Source organism: Melanotaenia boesemani, chromosome 10, assembly GCF_017639745.1.
Source record: "Melanotaenia boesemani isolate fMelBoe1 chromosome 10, fMelBoe1.pri, whole genome shotgun sequence".
Taxonomy (NCBI): Eukaryota; Metazoa; Chordata; class Actinopteri; order Atheriniformes; family Melanotaeniidae; genus Melanotaenia; species Melanotaenia boesemani.
This window is the reverse complement of record NC_055691.1, coordinates 32245434-32269218: the sequence shown is the minus strand read 5'-3', so window position 1 is coordinate 32269218 and position 23785 is coordinate 32245434. Positions and strand designations below refer to the sequence as shown.

General features: G+C 38.6%; 1 protein-coding gene across 1 annotated transcript in view; it reads right to left on the bottom strand.

The window, feature by feature from the left end:
• ldlrad3 (low density lipoprotein receptor class A domain containing 3) overlaps positions 1-23785 on the bottom strand; it is a 90253-nt gene that overhangs the window by 46107 nt on the left and 20361 nt on the right. Inside the window, exon 2 of the mRNA XM_041997850.1 lies at positions 5917-6063. Within this exon, the coding sequence (XP_041853784.1) occupies positions 5917-6063 (147 nt within the window). The remainder of the gene's footprint in view (positions 1-5916; positions 6064-23785) is intronic.

Sequence of the window (23785 nt, the reverse complement as noted above, 5' to 3'; positions counted from 1 at the left end):
TTTTTTTTCTTTTAATGGCAACACAGCATTTTTACATTCCTTTAAAAACTTCAAAGAAAACATTTTTGTCTAATTTGTGACCATAATGATCCAAGTATAGAAGAGAGGAGGGAAAAAAAAGACTTAATCAGAGCGACTGTGTGTGTGACACTAATTAATATTTTATTCATGTCCAATAGCATTAATTACACCAGCTTATCAATCAATCCACCATTAGGCTCATGCTACACACCAGATATAATCCAATAAACCTTTCTATTCTTTCCTTTTCTACTTGTGATGCTCCACATTTTCTTTATCTTATTTGCTTTTTCTTTTGTTTTGGATTTGCTGTTTTTGTTCCAGTCCAAGAATTATAAATCACAACTCCTAATGACCATTTAGTTTCTGTTTTAACCCAAACACTTTAAAAAACAAACATAAGCTCACATTTTGTTAAGGAATCTAATGAGACAGCCTGAAACTCCTGCAGGAGGATAATAAAAACAAAATGTCTGCTGATTAAAAAGAAAAAAAAAACATTCAAAGTTAAAAATGATTAACTTTGTTGCTTTAAAAACCTGCATTCTTTAGATAAGTACTGAGATTAGTGGTGTATCTGAGTAAGTGCTACTTTTAAACATGCAAATCTCTTATCTTTAAAATAGCCTGCTCCAGAGCTATGCAGTTTCCACTATAAGTTACCATGGTGATGCACCTCATGTACAAAATCAAGATCAGTACAAAATCTGTGCTGGGAGCACAATAGAAGAGTCAAGATTGAGGCAGCACAATTTATTCGACAGAATGAATAGAAACGTTGCTGGTTCCTGGTAGACGACTGGCTTTAGTGAGCCAGCAGTAGGTTGTTGGGTACAAGAAATATGACCAATGTCAGCCTGTTACCTACAACGGTTTATCATTGACCAGATCAGTACCTGGTTTCAGCAAGGACACAGTCACTGCCAGCCTCAGTGTAGGTAATTTAGTCCTTTTTTACTGTTCAACTTTTTTTTCAACCACAAGAACAACACTGCGCCCTAACAAGGAGAGAGGGGTGCAATACTGTCCTGGAAGCTGATCGGTTTCTTTTTAAATGACTCAAATTACAAACTTAAAACCTACCAAAAAAAAAAAACAAATATCTGTATTGTGAATAATCTGTTTCACTCACCAAAAAGGTACAACAAATGCAGTAGAAACACACACAAGAAAATGGGAGTGGGTTCGTTAACTGCATTAGTCACAGAACTGCTTCCCGTCACATGAGGAGTCTGGTAATAACCTGGCATTGTTCAAGCCTTGACATCTAAATGTTAAATAAACTGGCTCAAGCATTTGTAACTCCTGCTGATGACGGGAGCTTTGCTGTTGCTTAGCATTTATAGGCCATGTCAATAGTACACTGGAGGTCATTGTGGAGGAGTATTTAAAAAAAAGGCTCCACTGATGTTGCTTCAGGCTTTTCTAGCTTTAGAGCGTAATTATTTTAAAATGATATAGTAATCTGAGTAATCCACTAAACAGAGGAATTTATTTACCAGCTTGTTACATACAGATAGGCTTTGTCATGGACTGCTGCCAAACTCAGACATACAAACTATATAACCAACTGTATGCCATAAAAAAGTATGCTTACTAAACAATAGGTACAGTAAACAGATTTCAGCTTCATAAAATCTGTGTGTTGTATAACATGTACATCACAGGTTAATAAATAAAATGTCATAAAATGAAGTGCTGCACTGCTGTGAGCAAAGCAACTTTCACGTGTCCCCTTTCCATATCATATCCTATATCCTCCATCTGTGACTGGTGTGAAGTTTAGATAAATAGATTTTCCTCCTCAAATGGTTTGGTTTTAATCGGTCTTCTTCTGAATAGTACTAGTGGCCAAAATGCAGGTATAACAGCTTGAGTAGAAAACCAAGGCATGAGCAGCCTCTTGTCACAGTCAATGTGTTCTGATCTTTGGTCTGTGAATGCAACTGTCCCCGCTATCGGTCCCTTTAGTTCAAAGCTGAAGGTTTACAGACATTTGTGAGCGTAGAATACTGAGCACATGGATTCTCACAAACAGAGAGAGGCCACAACCTCAGGCTGCACGACTGCTAGTTTGGAACAACTGTTGCTTTGAAAACCACCTCTCTGACTTCTCTATCTCTCTGAGACACATTGCTGCACAGGTCTCAGTCTCTGGCTTCACTCCTCTTGCTTTATGCATCACATCAACTCCCCCCTGCTTTCCGGCCTACCATTTTTTTTGCTCTCTTGCCTGCTCGCGCCTTGTCTAAGGATGCTCAGACAAGGGCAAAGAGGCTAATCCTGGCTCTGAGGCCCTCTAAGCTCAACCAGCTCTCTTCCCTCTCTTGTCTGTCAGCAACCATTTCGTCTAACGCTATCCCAGCCTGGCGTTATGGACACCAGAGAAAAGGACAGTACTTCTGACCTCTTTATGTGAGGAATAATTCAGCACCCTGCCTCTGAACCTCCGCCTCAGGCCGTTTTGAAGAACAAGCCACCTTGCTTGTTTATTTCTTTTTCATTGTACCATTATAAAAAACTCAGAAGAATGATGCAAAACTATGCACAAGGTGTATAAATCATTGGACACAGTCATGTGCATGAATTACAATCACAAGCACTGTTTATAAGCCGAGTACAGATTTACATGCAGCCCTTTTTCTCATGAGCTGACAGGAGGTTAGATCCCACACAATTCTGGAAAAAACTGACTTGATGCTTGTTGCTAACTCACAGTGGATTGATCACTCAACACACACAGGTAAAGCTTTCTGCATTGTGAGTCATAGTATTTCCAAACAGGGTGGTGATGATACACAGCTGATGCCGCCTACATTGAAGAGAAGCAGAGGAAAGTAAACACAGGCTGAGCCGAGTTGAGCCAAGCCATGCAATACACTGCATCTGCTACACAGATGCTACTCATGAGGAACAGATATTCTGGATTAAAACTACAAACAACTTTAATTTAAGTCAATAAAAGGTTATAACAAAAAAAAAAAAAAAAGAAGAAGAAGAAGAAGAAATGAGTTGGATAAAAGCAATTTCGAACAGGCCCTGACCTCACACTGCATATTTACATTATGCATTTTATCTTTTAATGCAATCAGACTGAGTTTAGGTGATATTGCTTCTCCTTCCGCAGCATGAACTGTAAAAAGCAAGCAAAAAGTATTTACATGACTCAAGCTGACCCTTGTGCTAGAGGCAAGCAGCATAACAAACAAACAGAAAAGGAGTGGTGGGGTTAGGAGGAAGATAGAAACTAGCTTTTTCTTGGTGTATAAACATTCTTGACCATTCGAGAGACTTCCTAGCAGGCTGGCTTGTCAGGCAGAGCAGGGTGGGATGCACCTGCAATAAATAATGGATTTATAGGGGCATATTCAGACTATGAATTTCATGATTCTCTTCAAAACCCCCTCATTTTTGGAAAGCACTGAAACACAATACAGTCGGGTGGACAAGAAGGCACAGAAGTGTTTATTTTTTTAAGCAAACCAACCAACTCCTATAAAAACATAAGAATCTTCCAGAAAATGTCATCCAAAGTTCACGTGTGGGCGGAACCAATACCCTCCATCATTTGTGTCTCCATGTCAACCTCTTGGTTTTCAAAAACAAGATTTTTATTAATGAGACAACAGGGAGATGTCACCACATATGACCTTTACTTCAGACACCAAATGAGCATTTCTTGGATCAGAAACATCCGCATCAGCACAATCTTCTGGCTAATGGGCTTAAAGCGGATCTATTACAGCTGTCTTCTGGTGCAAATGCATGTGATAAAAATAGTCGCTGATCAGGGGCAAGAAATGTTCCAGAGAATTTCATATGTTGACACATTCAGATTATAACTATGTGTTTGTGGACACACACAAAGTACAAACAGTTGATGCCTTATGAGTACACATAGAGAAAATCTTATTTTCTTTAATAAAACTTTTAAATTTGACTAACTTGAGTTAAATTAAAGAACAAAAATAATCTAAACATTCACATTGGCATACAGTTAAAGCTCATATTTTTGGAAACTACATGACAGAAGGGATCTGCTCGTGTTACAGATGAGGGGAAATTTTATATCCTGCAGTGGTCAACGCTGCACAGCCTCCTTAGCAACAGCTGTGATTCCAAAGGACAGCAGATGCAAAACAAAAAGGCACTCTGTGTGATTTATGGTGATATAATACTGATGAAAGTCAGTCTGGCAGCAATATATCACTGCAAGTTAACGGGATTTTTTCCTTCTTTGAGACATCTGCATTGGGACACAATATTCATGTAGCTCACAGGCAGACACAGGGGGAGCAAAGTCAACAAACTGTCATCAAGATAGCAGAAATACATCCATATTCAAGTATTTGTGTGTGTTTTCTTAGTGGGGGGTGACTAATTATAATTCTACTTGCAGAAAATTGAATGCTGTAGCCTCAAAGTTTCAAGGCACTGCATTCTCTTTGGATAGTAAACACCCTGACAGAATTTCTGCTCAAGCCACCATAATGAGTCCTTCCTTTACTCCCTTGCTTCCCATGCTTGCATCTGTCTTTCTGTCTGTCTGCCTGCTGGTCTCTGCAGAGGTCCTGATGGAGACACAATCTTGTCTGGGGGATTTTTGTGCAACCATTGCCTGACAACTAGCCATCTATTTGGGGATAATAAGGCCCACTTATGCCAGAGGCAGTAATGTGGATGTCTTCAACAAGCATAAATAGTCCTCCGATAGCCAAGGCAGGCTGCGGGTGATGCTAAAGGCAGCTTTTATCTTTTGCAAGGATATGCTACATGTAGTGTCAGTGAGAAAAGAAAAAAAAAATTCTTGTTTTCAAAAGCACCAGCAATAAGTCAGACTTATGAAGATTAAATGTCCTTACACAAGTTGAACAATGTAAACTAAAAGAAAAGGTTAGTTTACCAAAAGATTTTCTGTAACAGAAGTACTACAAACTACTGTAAAATGACTGATCACAGCAGAGTTTAGTTTTATTGGTTGTGTGTCTGCCGCCATGTGTGCCGATATGCCATGGGACACAAAATTCTCAAGAGTTGTCTGTCTGTTCCCCGAGTTGCCAACGAGACACAACAGTGAGAGAAGTGACTGCTCGAGGGGGAAAAAATGAGGAAAAATGACACAATAGAAGACAAACCTTATGTGACTTTTCCAGGAGAGAATAAAACAGGTCAGAGTAATGCATAAAAACTGCTGCAAGAGGAGATTCCTGCTTTTTTAAGAAAAAAAAAAACAAACAACCACGAAGCAAATTACAAGCCAAAAATCATCAGAAGAGATAAACTGGGAAGGAGATTGGAGAAGTGAAAACAGGAGTGTGGGACTTTCAGACGGATGAATATAGTAGGTGAAGGGGGTTTCAATACGGCGTGGCAGAACCTCAAAGTCACTCTTCATCATCAGTCCCATCCCTGTGTGGAGCTCTGGCTGAGATGGGAGAGAGAAAGGGAGGGGCAGCAGACCAGGAAGATCAAAGCCAACTAAATGCGAGGATCAAAATGAACTATTACTCTGGTCTCACAATAGAATTATGTATGTGGCGCTATTCCTGCACACAGAAGTAATCGCTCTTTGCTTTGATGGTATTAAAATTTTTCCTGGTGTTAAAGTGGCACAGAGAGGATGAAGGAAAAGAGGAAGGGTGAATACAGAGGGGAGAGTTATTTGAGAACTGAGGAGGGGGTTCATCTAAGTTGGCAGAAAATTAGCTTTAACTGGCCCTTGTAGCTCTGTGGACAAGGGAGAAGAACTAAATCTGCAACACTGTATAGTAAGAGGAGTTCAAGAGTTGAGAGAACATGACATGACTCTAAATAGGCAATCTGGCTTCATTGCTTTAAGAGAGAGCTTGAGGGCCTAAAATGAGATTTGATAATAGAGTTCGGACTTGAACTTACGACAGCCTTTCTCGTCGCTCTTGTCAAAGCAGTCGGGTAATCCGTCACACTGCCAGCCGCCTGGTACACACTTCCCATCTCCACACATGAAGTTTCCAGGGATGTTGCACTCCGTGGTGAAGTTATTCCCAGGAAGCAGCTGGCCCTCTGATTGACGAGGACAGGAAAGGAAACAGAAAAACACTATTACAATCTCCTCACCCCGTCCAGAATTCACGGTTAAGATATCTCATTAAAGTGATACTCATCACCACAATGAAAATGGACCTCTAATCTTTAAAGAAAATAAAATAATAAAGGGAGTGGTCCTATTTAACAAGCAACATCATTCTTTGAGCAGAAAGAGGACAATCTCAGTCTCATGACTACTAAAACTGAGTAGGCCATTCAGCACTAACAGCTTTGTGGGCGAAATCACCAGTTAAAGGCAAGGCAATATCATAATAGGAAAGATAAGGACACAAACACCAAGGAATGCTCATATAAAAACAAAGCACATATTTACACCTCAAACATAGATCATGTCTGCACACACACACACATGCATAACGAGGTTGAGGCAAATCCAATTGACGCTCTGCAGCTGCAAAATAATGGGCTGGAATGTGAATCATGGCCTTTTGGCTGAGGTTTGACACTATGTGGTGAGCGGTTTAGCTCGTAAACAAAACTATGTGGCAGTAATGAGGATTCCTGGCTGGACTAGAGAGCACTTTCATTCTGTTGTGTTCAGACTAAGTTCAGCTGGTGGGGCCACTTCACTTGAAAGGACCCAGAAAGTGCACCTGCCTTCACAAGGTTTTTGGATCTGATCACCTTCAATGATGGTGAGGTTGAGCAGAACAAAGACTGACTGGTTCACTCAACAAACCATTTCTCAGTCCTTCCAGGAATTCACAGTGTTGTGATCACAATTCAAATTCAACAAAACCTTGTGAAATTAACACCTTCTAACTGAACACAGAGAATATTGTTGAGGTAAGCATTTGTTGGTTGACAAAATTGTTTAAATCCCTTTAGTCCATTTCTGCATGCTAACTGCTAGCTTGACAATGGTATTTTCCATAGATGTTAGCCTCAAGCTAACTTATTGGTTTTATCAATTTTCATGTATAATGTTACATGATTTCTCTGAGACAATGAATGTATTTCCGGTGAGATACTGATGTATTTGCTGTGAGTTTACTTAGTTTTACAGTTTTCCTAAGTGAAGGTTTCAAAATGGATTCAGCCACGGCTCTGCAGATCTATTGCAGCAGTTAGATCTCACTACACATGCATTGGCGGCAGAATACATATATTACATTTTTATAATTGATTATACTTTGCTGCTGAATCGATGCAGAATTGCCCACGTCCGCATCACGATGCATTGAAGAAACAATTATATTCAACACCCCTGATTGTAGATGGTGGAATCTTCAGTCTTCACAATTTAAATTTGACATTTTTCTGAAACTGTTCTATAATTTTTAGATGCAGTTTGTAGCTTACTGATTAACCTCTGCCCATGAGGACAACTTCCTGCCATTCATGAAGTTTAAATGCCACCCATCAAGCTCTACAAATTATCTCAGTGCTGACCCCTGCAGCACTGAATTATAAAAAATCCTGATGTGCAGTTTAACTAGCTACCAAATGTCCATGCTAAACTTTCAACACAGGCTAGTGCATATGCCAGTCACTACATAAACCCTCTATTGTCTTCATAATCTTCCTTCACTTGCAGAAAATTAGCTGGTTAAAGCAGTACTACGGACTTTTGGCAGATTTTTGCTCTTTGGCCCCACCTAATGAAAACTAATTTGGCATCAGTCTTTCACCCCCTCTCTTCTCTGAGCTTTCTCTCCAACCAGTAAAAGCCAATCCTATGTTTACTCTTCGCTTATTTCTTAGTTACTCTCTCTTTCTTTAACTTGCTTCTTCCAATTATGTCCTCTTGGTTATCTTTGCTGAATCAGCCATGGCGCACGTCCAAAACAGCCAGTGTGTTGATCCAGTTGCTGGCGTGTGACACGCTGCCATAAAGCAAAATGCAACTGTCACATGGTGCCCCGAGCTGGAACACACTGCAACGATGGGCACAGGAATGTGCATAATGAATGTCAGCATGTCATCAAAATGAGGGAGAAACACAAGAGTTTTAAGAGTCTTATGTAGAGCTACTATAAAACTAACAAGCTTCAGCAGTATTTTCATATTTTTAATGATTGCAATGTCTTTCTTTACTATGGTTTAACGGCACTTGCTGTTTACCACAAGCTAATGACTTTCTAATATTCTACCACTAATATTTCAATATGAAGTAGTTCAATAATTGATTATTGATTGTAATGAAACTGAAAGCTCATAGTCATGATATACTGAGCTGCAAAGATATTAAATGTACTACTGTATACTACTACTTCCAAACAAATCAATGAAGATAGAAAGCTTTGACATTTGAGCTTACACTGTCACCTCAGTGAGTTGATATTCACTTAACAGAAAACGCCAGCTCCAGAACACAGCCGAGTCACTGCCAAGATGAAATAATCAGTTTTTACATCATTCCACCCCTGCCGTCCTGCTCCCACAGCAGGTTCTGGAAACCATGTATAGATCCTATCTTAAATGAGACAGCACGACCCTTCACATCCTCTGAGGGGATGATGCAAAGCCCTATTTTGTCTCTTGCAATACAGAAACAAGACAGTGAGCGGATACAGAGAAAAGCCTCTTGTAATCTATGAAGGCAGAAAAGCATTCCAATTATGATTTTTGTCTTTGTTCACTTATCTCTTTCAACTGTGATATTAACTTCAGCTTTCACAAAACTATAAGACAAAGTAGACTAATTGTGCTTGCTTTTAAGTATTTTCACCTGTGTGGTATGATGTCTCAGTTAAAAAGGCACCATTCACATATTATGTTGCAGACCATTTCATGTAGACAGTATCTTAATGGGATATTTTACAAAAATGGGTGAAAAAATAGTTTCAGGAAAACAAACAAACAACGTCTGAATGGCTTACAACAGCTTGAATACTTTTGATTTTCAAAAAAAACTGCATGTATAGTTCTGTTTGCTATTTGTTTTCTATTAATCCTGCCTTTTGGAAAAGACAGAAGTCAATTTGGAAAAACTGGAGCTTTGTAGTAGGGCTGAGCGATATGGCCTAAAAATAAAATCTCCAATTTTTTATAACCAAATCCAATTTCCGATTTCAATCAATTTTTTTCTTTTCTTTTACAAAACCTAAACAAACTTATTAAAAACATTTATTTGTTTATATAGATGAATGCCAGCAAAAATAAAGCATATAATGTCATAGCTTCTCCACCATATAAACAACTTCATATCTTACATAGAAATATGCGACACAATGCATCCGTGATCTCCCTCCATCTGAAACCTTATCATACAGGATCCACTGCAGAAATAATTCCCCTGATGGAAGCTGTCTCTTAACGAGAGTTTGTGGGTTATGTTGAGAGCAGTATTTCTCACTGCAGTTATACGCACAGCTAAATCCCAGGCGCGAGTAAAGGGTCACTTCACTGAAAATCTGTCAGACCAACACCGTTCTGGTGTGGAGGGAGGGCCAAGTCTGCTGCTAACTAACTATGAAAAAAAATCATGATTTTCATAAAAATAAATCTCTAGAAACGGAAAATGTGATTTATCGATTTTATTGATTAACTGCCCTACTTTGTAGTAAAGTGAAGGTTCCAAGATTCAAATTCTGATCTTTTTTTTTTTTTTTTTGTCAAATGCATTGTACACCAGCATAAATCTTTTGTTATATGTGGGAAAAACGATGCTACTATGAGTCACACATTAAAGTTTCTTTTAATTGAGAATTATTTAAATTAGGAATTATAACCAGTACCAATTTTAGGCTCATAAATTCAATACTCACACCCCTAACAAGCAGCTATTTAGGGATTAAATGTTTTATAAGTTCAACAGTGTCAACTTTTTATATCTTTTTAAGAAAACACAGTCATCTTTTAGCCCCCCCCAGCTTCTCCCTCTGATATCTCTGTGTTCCCATCCTTCTGACTAAAGGATTAACAAAAACTTGCACAGAGTGAAAAGAAATCAATGTGCAGGGGGACACTGACATAATATTCAAGGCTGTGAGCCAGAAAAAGCAGTAGTTCACAACAAGATTAAAAAAATCTTGTTAAAAAATGTGAAGTATATTTGAATAAAGGATTATTTTTTAAAAAAGTTCTTGAAGCATTTACTGTATCAGTGAAAACTTATTTCATTACAAGGCTGAATCACAAGTTATTTTCGCAACTTTTAGATACGAGCTCTTCATTTTGCACTGATAGGGATGAAGTTCATGTCACATTAAATGTGTAAATCGTACCTACACTTATGTTTATCTCTTAATTCCTCATAGTAAATCTCTCAAGCATACATCTCTTACATTTAGTGTATTTCAGAGCACTCAATGGCCCTCATGACTTTTCACAGACCAACTAATGTACCCAAACAGAGTATGCTTAGGGTCTCTTAGGGTTGGCAGTGCTACAGAATAGAATTGCACCAGAAATGTCCATTCAGAGATACGCAGAACAAATCTAGGAGAGAACCAAGTAAAATGACTTCAAAGAGCTGGTGTAGAGAGACGGCGGGTTAATTGGAAAGTTGCTTTAAGGGATTGAATGGATGGTGAAGTGACTGTGTGTGTTATATATGTGACTGACAGACAGCAAAAAAAAGAGGGAAAAAAGTAGAAAAGGGAAGAAGGAAAAAAGAAAAAGAGATAAGATTGAAAGACAGCTCATCTTTTCAAATGCATCTCAAGCACTGCCCATAGCAAACCTTTGGCAGGCAGATTGTGAGCCCATTTTTTTGGCAAGCAAACACATCCTATTCCAACACCCTTGTTATTATATGGACACAGTAATGAGCCTGAGTATTTCAGTGGTTTACTGCTGAGGTAACAAACAATTCTACCTCATTACTAGTGTAAATGTAGCAAGCTCATTATAGACGGTCTATAACATTAATGCTATTCTCTTTAGGCGTCACAACACTCCCAAGGTGATTCAGACTATTTTAATGGGCATGGCTGTCTGCGTGCATTGTGCTTAAATCCATCTATCTTATATGTGTTTCACTATAATGTTGCAGATAGCTGGAGGCATTAAGCACAACAGCACAATCCTGTTGTGTACAACTATGGTCACACGGTGGGTGTGTGAGGGAAAACAGAAGGAGATAAGAGGGGGTGACGCTGGACAGCTTTGTATTTTGCTGAAGGAAGTGGAGACCAATTACTCAGAGTAAATATTGACTACACTATCTTTGCTTCTCCAGAACCATAGCTTCCCTCCCCTCCGTCCATCCTTTCCAGTCTTTCACTGTGTCCAAAAAGGTTCCATTTATATGGCAAAACATAAAAGATTAACATGTGCTTACTACTTCTTAAATCAACATTTACCTGCACATTTTCAATTTTTACTTTATCATGAAGCTTCAGATGATTATGACGGGTAAAATATTTCCTCATCATCACTGTGGACTCATCAGACCACATGACTTCCCATTGCTCCAGAGCCAATCTTTATGCTCCCTCGCAAATTGAAGCCTTCTCTGGTTAGCCTCATTGATTAGTGGTTTTCTTATGGCTACACAGCTGCTCAGTCCCAGTTCCTTAAGTTCCCATCACAGTGTGTGTGTGAAAATGCTCTTACTTTTACTATTAAGCATAACCCTGAGTTCAAGATGAGTGGGTAGAAAACTTCTCAGCAGAATTTGCAAACACTGTAATCTTAAAGTTTCATATGCATCATGGTGTGGTACCCTGTGGAGAATTTGACCACTCTGAGGTCTTCATCAGCAGTAATGAGGATGAAAAACACATCCCTGGTGTAGGTTCAACACTATTCTAACCCTTTACTCTTCTTTGCAGAAACAGACAAAGAACAGCCTCTTTTACAGTGCCTGTTCAAGACAGGACTGTTGCACCTCACCATTGTCTCTACAATGGTACCACGGTCAAGAGGTTAAATATATATATATATATATATATATATATATATATATATATATGTATATCATAAACCAATATTTTATTCCCAATAGAACACAAACACATTATGTTTGCCACTGCGTAGCATCCCCTCTTCTTTTAACAACCGCTGTAAACATCTTGGAGAATCATGCAGGATTCTTGTTAATCAACAGTCCTGGGCATTCCTTGCCAGGTTTTTATTTTCATGATCTGCCAAAAGATTTCTATTGGCAAAAGGTTTGGACTGCAGGCAGACCAGTTGATTACAGGGACCCGTTTCCTGCAAAGCTATTATGTTGTGACGGATGCAGTATGTGGCTGAAATATGCAAGGCCTTCTCTAAATGACCCTGGAATGTAGCAGATGTTGCTCTTTAACCTCTATGTACTTCATGTGTAAGAGCACAGAGATTCCTCCTGATTCTTTGAATCCTTTGATATTATACACTGTAAATCAGGGTTTCTTAATCCAGTTCTTCAGGACCTACTGCCCTGCATGTCTTAGACAAGCTCCTACTCCAACAGACCTGATTCAGATTAATGAACTTCCTCATCAAGTTCTTTGCAAGCTTGTTAATGAGCCATTCATTTCGTTCAGGTGTGTTAAAGTAAAGTTACCTCTAAAACATGCAGGGCGGTGGGTCCTGAGGACCAGGACTGAGAGACACTGCTGTAGATGGTGGGATCATCAGTGTTTTCACAATTTTAGATTGAGTAACATCTTTCTACTGTGTTCCACAACATTGAGACGCAGTTTATTGCAGATTTGGGAACCTCTACTCATCTTTACATCTAAGAGGCTCTACCTCTCTGAAATGCTCCTTTTATACTACATCTTGTTAATGACTTGTTGCCAGTTAACCTAAGTAGTTGTCAAATAGTCCTGCAATTTTATTTTTTTTTGCATTCTGTTTTTATTTACAGTTTACACAGCCTTTTAACTTTTTTTGGAATTGAGGTGGTACATAAACATGGCATCTACATGCTGATAAAACTGATGAAATTAAACATTTGTGTGTTATAAATTAGCAAACACTTGTAGGTACTAAGTTCTAAATGATTCTGTACCTTTGACAACTGCTGTCAATTTGAACAAGCAAAAATCAAGCCAGTGCACAAATGGCAAGCTTCCAGCTTTCATTCAAAGTTTTTCCACCGTTAAACCTCATCCACAGTGATTCTCTAAATGGCAGCCTAGAGACTTTGGGGTACCCTAAGCAGTTCTCTGAATATGCAAAGACACATCCAGCCACCCACATGTGCCACTCCCTTATAGGTCTTATGAATATTTTCATATGAAATGTCAGTATGCTGCTCCAACGCTGGACGGTCAATTTGGTAATAAAATCTATATTAATTCTGACAGAAGCTACTGAAATTTTAATAAATCTTAAAAGTATGTAGTTGGCATTCCTTCCCCTTCAAGGCCTTTTTGGACATGTCTATCCATCAGGTTCTGCTACTGGATGCCCAACAGCAAGTGTTGCTGCAAAACTCAACAGGGAGATAAAGAAAAGTACTACAGAGGGGAGGCAGAATAATTTAATAAACACCACAGGATCTATCATTTAAAGGCTGCCCCTGCACTAAAGGAAGGTGGAGAAAAAGAAGGGTAAAAAAAAACAAAGTTTGTAAGAAAACAAGTGGACATAAGTAACTTGGAAAATCATGGAAGAAAATGGGCAAGGGTGAAAAAACAAGAGGTGCACTGTAATATTATTTTCTGCCCTTGAATCCCTAGTTATAGCCACCTTAAGCAAGTTCCATTCGCCGTGCTCTGCAGAAGAAATGTCGGTGATATGAATCTAAATCTGAGGTGCCTGTTGGCTGGACGGTTACCGCTGTAACCCATGTTCCTTAGTGAGCTCAGAAGGCTCTGACCCTCATTGATTAGCCCTGGATAAAAGGTTCAGTCTCAGAGTAAAACAGCACCAGAGAATTGATTTAAGCTGACTTTGTTTATTTTGTGGGATAGACTAGTAGTGAAAGTAACACCAAGTGAGAATCACAATAAAATGTTTATAAAAGAAAGTTGCTGAACTTTTCCTGAGCAAAACAATAAAATGTTCTGCCCTCTGAATGAATCCCATTTCCTCATTAGCCACTCCTAAATGTACGCTTCATGCCTCCAGCAATACACCGAGCTGTCTAAAAACATCTCAGGTGAATTATATGAAATTGTGTTTGAGCCTACAAAAGAGCATGGCAAGTTACATTCCAGGCTGGTAATATTAGTACAAACATGGACAGCAAGGTCTGCTACAGCTGGAGGATAAGGGAGGAGTGAATCAATACACCCCAGCTCTGAATAAAAACTAGCTTTTCAGGTTCAAGGATAGAAACCTATTTTTCAATTACACATGACTCTTAAAGGGATGGCTATACCAGCTGGAGGCTCTGAGGCGCAGCAGGGGGTGGAAGTCATTTGGTTGTCTTTTTTTTTTTTTTTTTTACAATCTAAGCCACACAAAGACACATTTTGTATGAGTCTGTGTGTGGCAGAGAGAAAACGAGAGGGGGAAAGATTCTCCACCCTGTTCCTTTGGCTCAACAAAGTATCCAGGAAAAAAAGCCCACGTGTAAAGAACCAGGTTTGCATCAATTAAAGCTACCCTAGGAGGACAGGAAGGGTAGCATAAGCACCAAGCAACAGAGTAAGCAAGGCCTTAATGGGGAGTGATAGAGAAGAAGGGCAGTCATGCATGGAAATGGACAGCATGGCAGAATAATATGAAACCAGCCTCCATCTCTTTCAGCTGCTGCTTTTTTTTTGCCTCAAGGAGGGTCTCTTCTGTAAATCCATTTGTTTTGGGGGAGGTATCACTGCTTCTATAACCTACTATGTGTTAATGTCACTAGGCAATAAAAGCTAAATGAGCTATTGACTATAAAGTTTAATTGAGCAAGACCCACAGTTCATTTTTAAATTAATTAGATTTTACTGTGAGAAGAAAGCAGGACAAGTTACACAAATATTCACATTAACACATGCTCACACATACCAATCAGAAAATGATGACAAATTAAAAAGCAAAAACAGCCACTGAATACAGTTCAGCTTAAAACAGGCCAATCAAAAGTTGTTCAGTGGATCTTAAATCCTTTGTGGCAAATATTGCCTGCTTGACTCACTCAAACACAAGAAGAAAAAGCCTTTTGTAATTGTAGATGGGATCATTATTAAGCATTCATAGACACAAATATCAAGGATGTCTCATCAACAACTCATTAAAGTCCCACTTACATAACCCTGTTAATATGCTTAAAACATGAGAAATATCAGCTGTAAGTGGGAGTAAATTTCTACTTTGAATCTGCAGAGCAGCATCTACATCCTCTGAAAGGTGAGATCAGACCACCTGTATGTTGCAGACAGAATACTGAAGGAAGCATTCCTGACTACTTGCTGGGTAGGGCTTAACAGCTTATTTGCATGCACTGTCAGGAACTAATTGTGAAGCTGGATTAAGCTACAAGGAGAAGCTAGCAGAAGCTAGGTGGACAAGGAGGGGGGGGATTCATGCAAGCAAGGAGGAGAAGCTACTTGGTGAGTTTTGCTTTTGTCAAAATAACAGACCTGTTTATGGCGTTGATAGTGCTAAATAGGCTAGGTTCACACTGCTCAATCCTGATTTTTTTTGTAAAATCCGATTTTTTTTTAAAAGTCCGTTCACATTTCCAATCGGTCTGTGTCAGCTGACGTCACACTTTGGCTGGCCGCAGCCATGTTGGTTGCATCCTCGTAAACAGCTGTGCATCGTCTTTGCCTGCGTTATAATCTTTGATAAAATGGGAGTCTTGTGTTGTGTGAAAGACTGCCATACTAAGTCACATGATTAAAAAAGGTAGAAAAGTAGGTCACAACGTTAGATTTTTTAAAAGAGGCTTTGGACAGCAGGTTGAGGATGTAACTGAGGCGTCGGATGGCGCGGCTGCAGTGGTGAGACAGAAAGACATCTCTTTCAACACCATTCATGCGTGTTTGCTGTGGGCATTTTCATTAAGGCAAGTAGGAGAGTTTTTTGTTGTTGCTGTTGTTTTTATTGTGTAAGTATTGTTAATGAATAAGCTTTATTTGGCTTTTTAAAGTCACTATATTCACACAGGCTAACTTCACTTGTAAACTAGAGGGAAAGAGGGAGGGAAATATCGTTCTCACAATATCTTACAAAATTTCACAAAATATAAGAATAACAAACAATCAAAATATGTACCTATATAAAATCTACTATACAAGACTAAAAACTTATAGGAAAAATATAGATAAAAAAGGATAAACCTGAGCAGTCAGTGCAAATTCTAGTAAATGTTTTTGATAGAACTCCAAACTTCCAAACAATACTCTCTGCCCATAGATGCTTCAAATGAATGGAGCGTGTTGGACATCAGACTTCTATGATGTCACAAATGTTATTTACTTTATTTTCATTTTACTCAACTGTACTACTTCTTATTTACATATTTATTAATTTATTTATTCATTCAGTCATTTTTAGATGGGGCTCTTGGTGGGTGTGTGTGCGACAGTGTGAAAGATTTCATTGAGTGTTTTTATTCTTACGTAATTCTACTTTGGTGTTTGTAAGAGCTTGTTTTTTTTGTTTTTTTTATGAGATATGCATAAATGTTTTTAATGTAAAGAACTTTGTGTTGCCTATGACATGAAAAGCGCTTTATAAAGTTTGATTTGATGAAGGCAGTGTCAAAAATTTGTATATAAAAAAATGGCTCACAAATAAACAGCTCACAGCTGTGAATCGGTTTCCATCGTTCATTTAAGAGTCGTTCAAAAGAATCGATTCGTTCCTAAACGTCACATCTCTACAGGTCAACCAGCTTAAGAAATGATGGAGACAGGCTCAGACTGGGCACCATCCCTGCTTCTAGGACACACATCAGTTACACCCTGCACAAAGAAGAAGACGAAGAAGACGGATCAGCTGAGGAAAGAGACACTGCAAGCAGCAGAGATGGAGGTCCACCAGGATGCAGACACTGGAGAGCTAAAGTCAGAGTTCATTATTACACAGGTACAGTAAAGTAACACATTCTGATAGCTATCAGAAATGTGTTTTCAATAAAAGTGTTCAAGACTTTGCTCGTCTTCTAAGACGTACAGAAAAATGTACACTATCACCCACCTGTGGACACACATTCTGATGGATCCCAGATTTTGGTGTATCTATCTTTGTAATTATGTTTCAGTAAACTTGTAAAACTGTTTTGGTAAACTTGTAAAACTGTTTTGGTAAACTTGTCAAAATGTTTTGGTAAACGTGTTAAAGTGTTTCACTCGATGTAAATTTGAGTGGTGAAAATGTAAAAGAGTTTCACTGGATGTAAAGTTGTTTTGCAATTCCCAGCCACCGTAGTAAACTGATTAGTTTGACTGGTGTGTCGCTCTCAGTCAGAATTCTTGCGCTCTGGCGGTGAAGTCTCTAAGGACATGGCCACCTTTCACATCTCTAACAAAGTCACCCAACTTCACCCAGGCAGGTGCCATGAAATTACCACTGAGTCATTTCATTGGAATCAAGCTATGGTTCAGACGTGCATAAAACTGGTGGTTGTGTAGCATAAAAGAGTTTAAGCAGACAAGGTAAACTTTTAAGTTTTCTGTTGGCAGGTGGTGATGTGGGCAAGACCTTATTTTTATATTCAGAAATGAACATTTTACAGAATGAGGAAAAAAGGTTTAAAATCTAACCTAAGTTTCTAAGGCAGTGATAGTTTTTTTGTTTGTTTTGTTTGTTTTGTTGCAGAAAAAAATCTATTTTGCAGCTACACCCCCACAGCAGTAACGTGGTATAAAATAAATGTATAATGTAGTTTCTCAATGAATAACTTTAAATTGGAAAAGTGGGTTAGTTTGCATTCAAAAACAAAATCCCCTGTCTTATGTTCTTTTTCATTCATCTGTTGCTGAATTTCTATGTTCTTCTTCGTTAATGGCTTTGTGTATCTGTTTTCTGTGTAACTGGTTAACATAACAATAAGGTCATGTCTTTATTTAAGCTTCTAATGTGCAGCACATTTCCAAAAATAAGACTTCCTGACAAGAGAGAAATAGGCCAATGGATGTGGCTCAGTCTTCCTGCAGCAGCCTCTGATGTTTTCAGAGAAGCAGAAGATCTAAGAGGTCCAGAAAGCAAACATCCCTCCTGTCCCAGAATCACCTGATCATACACCTGAAATGTGCAACAGAAACCAGGAAGGAAACATAACTTTGATTTCTTCTTTTGCAAAACTTTAAGATTTTTTAACTTTCTTATTTATTAATCATAATTTTCTAAATGTATTTTGATATTTGAATATATTTTAAAATATATATATTTTCACCGGTATGACCATTCAATCACATTCATTTGAAGCTCGATTGACATTGATACTTAAAGCTCAACAACAAAACCCAACAGGGTGTGTGGCACGAGTAATCCTACAACCACACAACTTTTGAACAAAACCAAGATTTACTCAGTGGGAGAATGCAACTATATGGAGGGGAAAACAAAAACACAAACACATGAAACATGTACAGATTTAAAAACTCTGCTAAAACGTTAAAGTGAGCAGAGATACAATAAGAAATGTGGTCCAAAAGCAACCCATGAGCATGCCGTCTATGATGCATGTCTAATAAAAACAATAAACTGGGCTGTTTGTTCTTGGCTAAGTTGCAGAGCTCACAACTTTTGCAACAAGGGTACAGAATTGTCCTTGTACAAAGTGCACTTTAACACTGCAGAAACTTTATAACTCCCAGAGGAAATATCTTTTTTGTGTGTCCACACAGCAGGAACTACAGTGGCTGAAAGAACTTGATTTGTGGGGCCTTTTAAGTTTCTATTTCAGAGCATGTAAAAGCCTTACATATGTGCAACAATCATTGCAGCATCTCAGTAAATGGTCCAGGTTAAACAAGTGGACAATAAGGAATTACAGGCTGATTTCGACATTTCAACCAACCACTGTAGAACTGTTCTAAGTTATTGGTTTCATTTCTAACCAGTCAGGCTTGGACTCTGTGACTCCCTCTACTCTTTCTTTCTGGCTTCCCTGTATCTGTCTAATAAAAAACAACATGTTGGAAACCTTATGACGTTTTATCCCATCATCATCATCATCATCATCACTTGCTTTACTGATGATGCAAAGACAGCCACAGTACAGATGTTAACTGCGCTGTTCTCTGATGCAATTCACAAATAATATTTCATATGCAGGTCAGGCTTGGATGTCTACAACTTATCTGAAGACAGGTGAGGTAATTATGACGAAAAAAGAAGATCAGAAGATAAGTGAGTTTAATCTTTACAGAACATGTTTCACAAAATCAGTTCCAGCGTCAAACCTCAAGAACTGAGCTTTAGAAGAAGCTTGATACAATATGTGCACAATTTGGAGGGTGACAAGCCACATGGGGAGTGCTGATGCAATGAGAGTGTAACAACACTGATAAACAACTTCTACCAGTTTCAGTAAGCAATATTGCAACTCATTTAGGGATTTATAAGCAGGAAGGTTCACCGTATCAAAATTCAAACCTTTCCTGTCTGAGGTTTCTATCCTCACTGAACCATCAGGATTATTATTATTTTATTTTTTTTTGTATTTTGTCGTAATACACTGCACATATATACATTTCTGCTCTGTGTGACTTAGAACACATTCACACTTTCCAACCATTTAATATCCAACAGGGTAAATTCATACACACACACAGCCCAGGGAGATATACACAAAGCAAAGGAGGCATACTGAGTGAGAAGTTAAATACAAGCAGCGTGGTTTCTGCTGGAGAGAAAAATTATGTTTAAGAATCCTCCGACATCAGTAGTCAGTGTTGGAATATTCTGCTTTCCTCATTTCATGTGGCATTCAAATAATTCATTTCACAAAACAGCGTTGTCCTTTCTGAGTCAGACACACGTTTATCTGTACAACTAATGATATGAAAATGTCAGCGCATATGCCAGCATCCTGGGAAAAAGGCTTAATGAAAATAGGACTCTCTCAGCCCACTTACACTACTGAATTTAATGCTAAAAAGTAATAAAATTGCAGACCGAATGTAACACATATGCATATAAACAGCAGATAAATTTAAGCCTTTGAAATAAAAAGAAATGTGGATTTGAGAAGCTGTGCTAAGGCTGAAGTGTGATCAGACCACCAACATTGCAGCTGTGGGTGTGATGCACCGTGCCACTGAGCCGGGAGGCATCTTCAGATTTGCATATTCATAAAGTTTGGAATATTTAATGAGAAACATGGAGCACAAGCACTTTTAATCCTTTCTGTTAGTTTATAAGACATGTGTTTGTGTGGAACCCATATTAGAAAAAAATATTATTTATTGAAGACTTTTTTGGGGGGGTGGGGGGGTTGTATCCATGTGGGGAATTTTAAGAAAAGTTTAACTCATCATATTCCATCTGTGATGTGGCCACGGTGAAACCAGTCAGGATGCAACAAGAAGCAAGTTGAGGACTGTAAACACACAATATCTTTGATAATCTCTCAACCCACTTCTAACATTTTTCCATACAATAAACAAGGAAAATAAGCAACAGTAAACAGTCATGCTCTCACAGTGTGCATTATATACAACTTATTTTCTGAATGGCATCTTTGATCTTGTTTGAATCACTTTATCTGAATGAATGTAAGTTTTCTGACCACATTTACTTGAAAGACAGGCTTTTTTTTTACACAAAAAACAGACATCATGCATTTATTTTCAACACATGCGCATACACTACACAAAACAAAGCAGACTAGATCACGTGGGTTTTGGCTCACAAGATCTCAGACAGTCCGGCATGAGGATGTCACAAGCCATCCAGCAAAATGTAGGCAAAATATGTTCGATAGAATAAGAACACAGACTGAAGGATCATTTCCAGCATCTGCACACAGTGTTGATTCTTTACATCCTTTGCAACCCAGTGTTAATAGCATTTTCAACATTTGCGAGCAACCGCTTTAGAATAGGGATGTGTACGATGAATCGATTAGTTGAAGTGGAGTGCAAAGTCGATGACTAAAAGTTGATGTTTTGTAATGTCTCATTGTGCAAAGACATGGTGCTGTTGACAGTGTTGTGTTACACACGTGGACAAAACTGTTGGTACCCTTCGGTTAATGAAAGAAAAACTCACTATGGTGTTTTGGGTCATTGTCCTGCAAGACCCATGACCTGCGACTGAGACCAAGCTTTCTGACACTGGCCAGCACATTTCTCTCTAGAATCCCTTGATAATCTTGAGATTTCATTGTACCTGCACAAATTCAAGACACCCTGTGCCAGATGCAGCAAAGCAGCCCCAGAACAAAACAGAATCTCCTCCATGTTCCACAGTAGGGACGGTGTTCTTTTCTTCATATGCTTCATTTTTCCGTCTGTAAACATAGAGCTGATGTACTTTGGTAAAAAGTTCCATTTTTGTCTCATCTGTCCATAAGACATTCTCCCAGAAGCTTTGTGGCTTGTCAACATGTAGTTTGGACTTTTTATGATTTGTTTCCAACAATGGTTCCTCCTTGGTCGTCTCCCATTAAGTCCACTTTGACTCAAACAACGACGGATGGTGCGATCTGACACTGATGTTCCTTGAGCTTGAAGTTCACCTTTAATCTCTTTGGAGGTTTTTCTGGGTTCTTTTGTTACCATCCGTATTATCCGTCTCTTTGATTTGTCATCAATTTTCCTCCTGTGGCCACGTCCAGGGAGGTTGGCTACAGTCCCATGGATCTTACATTTCTTAATAATATGTGCGACTGTAGTCACAGGAACATCAAGCTGCTTGGAGATGGTCTTGTAGCCTTTACCTTTAACATGCTTGTCTATAATTTTCTTTCTATCGTATCAGAGGAAGTCGCTGTGAGAAACCTTGTGTTTAGCGGCGAATGTTTTGCTACCAGCTTTAACAATAAACAACACAATGCTCTTCTAGTTCTAGCAGAGTCCCGTTGCTGGGTAAAGATAAGGGAACTAATCCTACAGCTAGCTGCAGTTTCACCCAGGAGTAATCCCCTCTCCTCCACCTCCTGACCTCGATGTGGAAGAGGAAAGTTTAGCAGCTGTTTCTGTCAGAGTTTTCACAGATAGTAAAGTCAACAGACCAGATCAGCATAGTTTCTAAACCCTCATAGAAATGCTGCTTCAGAGTAAAAAGACAAGATGGAAAGACGTTTTTTTGTTGCTGAACTATCTCACGTAGCGTAGCAGGTGGCTCCGTCTTCCTGACCCACTTTCTCATCTACCTGCTGAACAATAAAGGACACTTGAGCCCACACAATGTTAAAAATACAATGTAAAAAACACTTGTTAATGGAACACCCACAATATACAAATAACATTTCATAGACGTTTTAGAATTCCCATTTGGAGATAAAGTATGTTTTTTATTTCATTATTGATGATGTCATGATAACATCACGACTAATCAACTAATTGTTTTGGACAGGTCTGATTAGTCGACTTCAAAAGTCACCTAAAATGCCCAACCCTACTTTAGAAAAGACATAAGTAAAGTTGGTCACCGCCATCAGGTAATGCATGGATGGTCACTACTTTGAAAGTGTTACACAAAATACCTTTACTGTGCACACATACACACTCACACTCTGCTTTATCAAAAGAAATCAGTGTCCAGGCCATTGACAAGACAGTTGAATGATTACTGTTGGCGGGATGTGGAATCATCAGGGAAATATGTAGCGCTCTTGGCACTAAATCTTCAGTTTATCAGGTAAAGATTAGGGCTGAATATCACCACTAATTTCCTGAATAGGAGAATGGGAGAAAGAGAAATACTCCAGCTACTCCTCACTGGAGCAAGATTGTTTCCATGTTCACCTCCCTGGGAGAATTTAAAAACTTATGTATTTTTGTCTGATTTTTAGCTAGCTGACATGTTTTCCGACGTGCATGCTCGAATTGAAACCTTTTCCAGGGGAAATGTGACGTTAAATACCTCCTGCTGTGACTTGGCGGGGCGCCCGTATCAGATTTATTTTGAAGTACATACGTGTATGCAGACGTCACTTCCCGTTGCTGATCCAGGCGGAGCTCACAGTGTTAGTGTTAGCTGCTATTGTGAGTAGCTAACCTAGAGCTTAACCCAGCTCTAGTAAAGATATTGCAAACAAATCACTGAAACTGATCTATCGCAATATCAGCATGCGTAATATCAACATTGCATATTTTGACTTGAAACAGGACACAAAGTGGTGTATTAATGAGAGCTGCAGAAGTGAAGTACAGCCCTTCTTAAAAAAGCTGTGACTCGCAACAGTATTTGTTTTTATGTTTCAAATCATAACATAATCTGAATATTCAACGATAATATCATATATCACGTCATTATACAATCATGCATTCATAACTTGCTGGATTAATTTCCTTCACTCGAACATCAACATGAAGCATGAACCGTGCAGAAACAGATGTGCTGATGGGCTGCAGTGGCTCTGCAGCAGGTGCAGAGTCACCTTAAAGGCAAAAATTAACTAAATTCTAGATCCAAACACTTTGGGGAAAAAAATATCCCTGCTGTATACAAAATACAGAGATTAATACCCAGAGTGGTGTTTGCAGTACCAATGATGTGTCATTGAATACATCCAATTAATTTCTGTTCTACTGTCACATCTTTATTGATGAATGCTTTGTTAATAAATAGTTTAACCCACAGAAACACTAAACTGACATCTTAATATCAAGGGATTTATTAATTTGACTTCTGTGTAAAAAATAAATAAGATTTATCTGCTGGTTTTGCTTTCATATAATATTGTATCTTCATCATTTCTGTAAATCGTCTAGTTATGACTAAACCATCTATTCAAAAG